The following is a 4806-nucleotide window of genomic DNA, read 5'->3' as shown; positions in this document are numbered from 1 at the left end:
GACATACTGATCTCATATCAAGATAAACAGCACATGACCTTGCAGGCGGGGCCCAGTTAGAATATTCTTCAGGTCGAGTAGCCCATCCCACTCAAAAGATCCCTGAATAAGGGCTATTTAAGGATGATGAAGAAAACACCCATATTTCCAAAGGTGAATTATCCAAACCCAAAGAATTCCTCTCAGCACATGGCTATGATGATCCCCAACTACTCCTGCTCTTTATCAGAGATGCATATATTGTCAGCCACTAAGGGACATGCTCAACTGGATAAGATCAAGCAACTGGAAAGCAAATCTGTGATATTGAGCAGAATATTTGCTGTAACCTATCTTTTTATACCAAGACAAAACAACGTACATGATAACACTTCCAATCAATTAAGATTAGAAGCCCTGTCATGTACTACATCAGGGCATTATTATCTTGAACCATCACATTCATGTCAGAAGACATAGCCACATCTGTGCTGAAAGATTGTTTTAACAATTTGTCCAGGATGATAATATCTTGTCGTCTTGCTTCAATCCCATGGGTCGATCTATACATCAAAAACTCATAGGACCTTAAATTGATCATTCCCTATGACAATTTATGGTAAATGCTGATAGCATGTTCGGTTCACTCCTAAACGCCTTTGATATAATTTTTATCTAAACTCCATTGCTGTAATATGTATCTATATATGTATATGTATGTACATGTGTGTTTATGTATGTAAGTATATATGTATGTATGTATACTTTTATTAAAGCTGCAAAAATCTCCAAAAGCTGTTACTCAGAGTTTCACATTAGCATTCGTCAGACAGCATGATCACAACTGTCCGACGAACGGTAACTTAAAACTTTGAGTAATAGTTTGTGAAGGATTTTGCACTCTTAATACAATCATATAGCTCTACCTTCGGTATTCGAATACTATTTTTCCGCCTTGTTCTGTGTTATGTGCTTACCCGTTTGTGCGTGTGTGTGTGTGTGTGTGTGTGTGTGTATAGACACAGAGAAAGGCAAACAGATAGACAGACAGACAAGCAGACAGAGACACACAGAGACAGACAGACAGACACACAGACAGGCAGACAGACGGATAGGGTATTCTGCGCTTATTCAAAGCCTGACCACTTCTTTCGTGCCTGTGTACGTAAGTGACTTTTGTGACAGAGAGCTGTATCAAATTCTCATTACGAACAGTGAAAATATGTTTCACCTCAAGTGGTACAGTGTTGTTTGTCTCGTCTGAGTTGTGGATATTTAAATACCTTTTTAGATCATATTACAAGTATGAACATGTCTGCGGGAATGACCGTGGTGTCATTTGGACCAACTGTGTGTGTGTGTGTGTGTGTGTGTGTGTGTGTGTGTGTGTGTGTGTGTGTATTCATCCAGATATTTATATATATATATATGCACACATATACACGGATAGATAGATAGATAGATAGATAGATAGATAGATAGATAGATAGATAGATAGATAGATATAGGCATACACAAACATACACAGACATACATGTGTATACATACACTTATGCATGTATACATACTCCTATATACAGATACACACAACGAAAATGTGTTTCCGATGTTTAAGGTACATAGATGAACAAACTATGCGTAATTTCATCTGCAAGTATGGGAGACAACTCTGTTTCGCTTTTGAAGGCGAGAGTGGAGTAAGGGAAATAAGTACAAATTAAAATAGACCGTCGTCAATAAGCGTATGTTAGTAAGTTAGTTAATGCTCTTTTAATACTCTCTTGAGTGTTTTCCAGCCTCTTTGGAACAGTTTAGGTTTAAATCTATCAATAACCTCCTAATGCCCTTAGAATCTCATTATTTAGATTAAGTACGTTGCTGATACTTAATAGAAGGTACTGCCTATTCCCAATGTGATTGGTCTAGCCCAGGAGTTCTCAACGATATTTTTTTGTCTATGGACCCGTTATTCTTTACAAAATTTTGTAAATATCTTCTTGTAAAGAAGAAGATGGTTTCTAACAAATGTACAAGAAAGCCCCAGCGTTTCAGCGCTGGAATGTTGATCACAAAAACAAATTTACATTTTGAACATGAGAAACTTTTTGCATTATTTTTGTTTTTCCGTTTAAAGATTGTAATTATAATATGCATGTAAGTTGTTTGAATTTATTTTTATTTTACTTTTATTTTTTAGTTTTTTGAAAACTTTAGCTTTTCCAGTTTGTCACTTACTTCCTGTTTCTGTTGTGCCTGTAATCCAAAGGGTCAGCCTTGTCACACTGTGTTACGCTGAATATCCCCGAGAACTACGTTAAGAGTACACGTGTCTGTGGAGTGCTCAGCCACTTGCACGTTAATTTCACGAGCAGGTTGTTCCGTTGATCGGATTAACTGTAACCCTCGACGTCGTAAGCGACGAAGTGCCAACAACAACAATTTACACTCAAATATATAGTTCAAATTTATCATGTTGCTCTTAGGTTTATAGCCTTTTGGTTTGTTATTCATAACGAAGTTTTAATTTGTGCGTTTTCTAGATTATTACAGATAGGTTTTGGTTTAGTGCAAGGCATTGTACGTACTGTTTATTAGCCCTATCTGCTATGAAATAGAAGCATCTGCCAAAATTACTCAATTCAGAAGATGAGACCGTGAAGTTTTAGAAACGTTGCGATGGACTACAAATCAAACGCCAAAGAACACGTACGAAAATATAAAAAGAAAGCCTTAATGAAATGAAAACATACGCGTATTTTCAATACAACTTATACGCATCGTCGCTTTGTTGTACATGTGTTTATATGCATGTATTTGTCGATATGAATACATAAGCCTGGTGGGATTTATTAACTTGAGTAACAAGTTGTTGGCACTCCTTCGCTTACGACGTCAAGGGTTCCAGTTGATCCGATCAACGGAACAGCCTGCTCGTGAAATTAACGTGCAAGTGGCTGAGCACTCCACAGACACGTATACCCTTAACGCAGTTCTCGGGGATATTCAGTGTGAAACAGTGTGACAAGGCTGACCCTTTGAATTACAGGCACAACAGAAACAGGAAGTAAGAGTGAGAGAAAGTTTGGGTGAAAGAGTACAGCAGGGTTCGCCACCATCCCATGCCGGAGCCTCGTGGAGCTTTAGGTGTTTTCGCTCAATAAACACTCACAACGCCCGGTCGGGAAATCGAAACCGCGATCCTATGACCGCGAGTCCACTGCCCTAACCACTGGGTCATTGCGCCTCCTGAGTAACAGGAGAACCAGCATATAGAAGAAAAGGGCTTTACGCAATGAATACTTACCAAATTTTCTTACGTAGTTTAAAACGTCAACAGAATTTGATCTGTTCCGATATGGCGAAAATCTAGGGTAAAATGAAGAAAAGGAGATGAAGACAGATATTTAAATTATTGAATGAATAATATTAGTTTACTTGATATAGCGTAAACATTTATACTTTGACATGGTGGTGTAGTTAAGACGCTCACTTCGAAAAAGAAGTCTTGTTTGTTTTTATGCTTGTAGCAGTCCGACAAATAGAGAGAGATTAATTGAGTATTAGACTGAAATAAATACTAAGATCGATGTAATCGACTAAACACTTAAATATGGTGCCCCAGCATGGCCGCAGTCCAATGATTGAAACTAGTAAATGAGTAAAAGAAACATGAAATAGGATCGATTTTTTAAAATTATAGTCAAACCCACTACAAATTTGTTTTCGTACACATTTAAGATGCTTATCAATGATTTCAAATTTTGGCACAAATTTTTGTGGGGTTAAGCCGATTACATCAACCCAGTACTCAACTGGTACTTATTTTATCGACCCTGAAAGGATGAAAGGCAAGTCGACCTCGGTGGAATTTGAGCTCGGAACATGAGGACGAACGGAAAGTCGCTAAGCATTTTATCCGGCATGCTAACGATTCTGCTAACTCGCCGCCTTAAGATACATCTTAATAAAGGCTTCAGGTTTTGGGACAAGGCCAGCAATTTCAGAATAAGTAGGAGTTGAACATCGACTTATTTTGTCGACACCGAAAAGATGAAAGGTAAATTCGACCTCGGCAGAATTTGAACTCAGAACTGCTGTTAAGCATTTTGCGTGGCGTTCTAAAGATTCTGCCAGCTCACCGCCTTAGGACACGCATTAATAATCATTTCTACTGTAGGCACAAGGGGGATTACATCGACTCCAGTGCTCGACGGTTGCTTATTTTATCGACCCCGAAAAGATGAAATGCAAAGACAACCTCGGCGGAATTTGAACTCAGAACGTAGTGGCTAAGCATTTTGCCCGGCGTGCTAACGATTCTGACAGCTCACCACCTCGAGGGAAACGTATTAATAATGCCAGAAGTTCTGTATATTTCGAGACCTGATTTCAAATCTTATTTGCAGCAGCGGTATTCCATTTACATTATAAACATCACCGTCTGTTTTAAATATGTTGTACCTAAATTTCTTACAAAAAGATCTCATACAAGAAGAACAAGAACAAGAACAACAACAACAACAACAACAACAACAACAACAATTGGTTTTCGGTGTGCTGAATGCCTTTGGTCACTGATCATTTTGTGCAGGTTTGACACGGAACTAAACAATAAGAACTGCAATAAAAACGGTATCAACAAGGACAATGGAACATGAGTTATAAAGTGAGAATAAAACCAGCAACTTACTGATTTGTTTCTTTGGTATAATATTTGTAATCTCGAATTTTCTCTTGAGAAAACCATAGCTATACAAGTAAATATATATATATATATAATTATATATACATACATATATATATACATACATAAAAATATATATATAT

At 37.6% G+C, this 4806-nt stretch overlaps 1 protein-coding gene across 3 annotated transcripts in view; it reads right to left on the bottom strand.

Moving 5' to 3' along the window:
* Positions 1-4806, bottom strand: part of LOC106868253 (uncharacterized) — a 23577-nt gene that overhangs the window by 13308 nt on the left and 5463 nt on the right. For all 3 annotated transcript variants that reach the window (XM_014913424.2, XM_014913422.1, XM_014913423.1), the window contains 2 exons: positions 4670-4728; positions 3284-3345 (listed from right to left, as the gene is read on the bottom strand). In XM_014913424.2, the coding sequence (XP_014768910.1) occupies positions 3284-3345; positions 4670-4728 (121 nt within the window). The remainder of the gene's footprint in view (positions 1-3283; positions 3346-4669; positions 4729-4806) is intronic.

The sequence above is a fragment of the Octopus bimaculoides genome, chromosome 9, assembly GCF_001194135.2.
Source record: "Octopus bimaculoides isolate UCB-OBI-ISO-001 chromosome 9, ASM119413v2, whole genome shotgun sequence".
NCBI lineage: Eukaryota > Metazoa > Mollusca > Cephalopoda > Octopoda > Octopodidae > Octopus > Octopus bimaculoides.
This window is presented reverse-complemented; position numbering and strand designations above follow the sequence as displayed.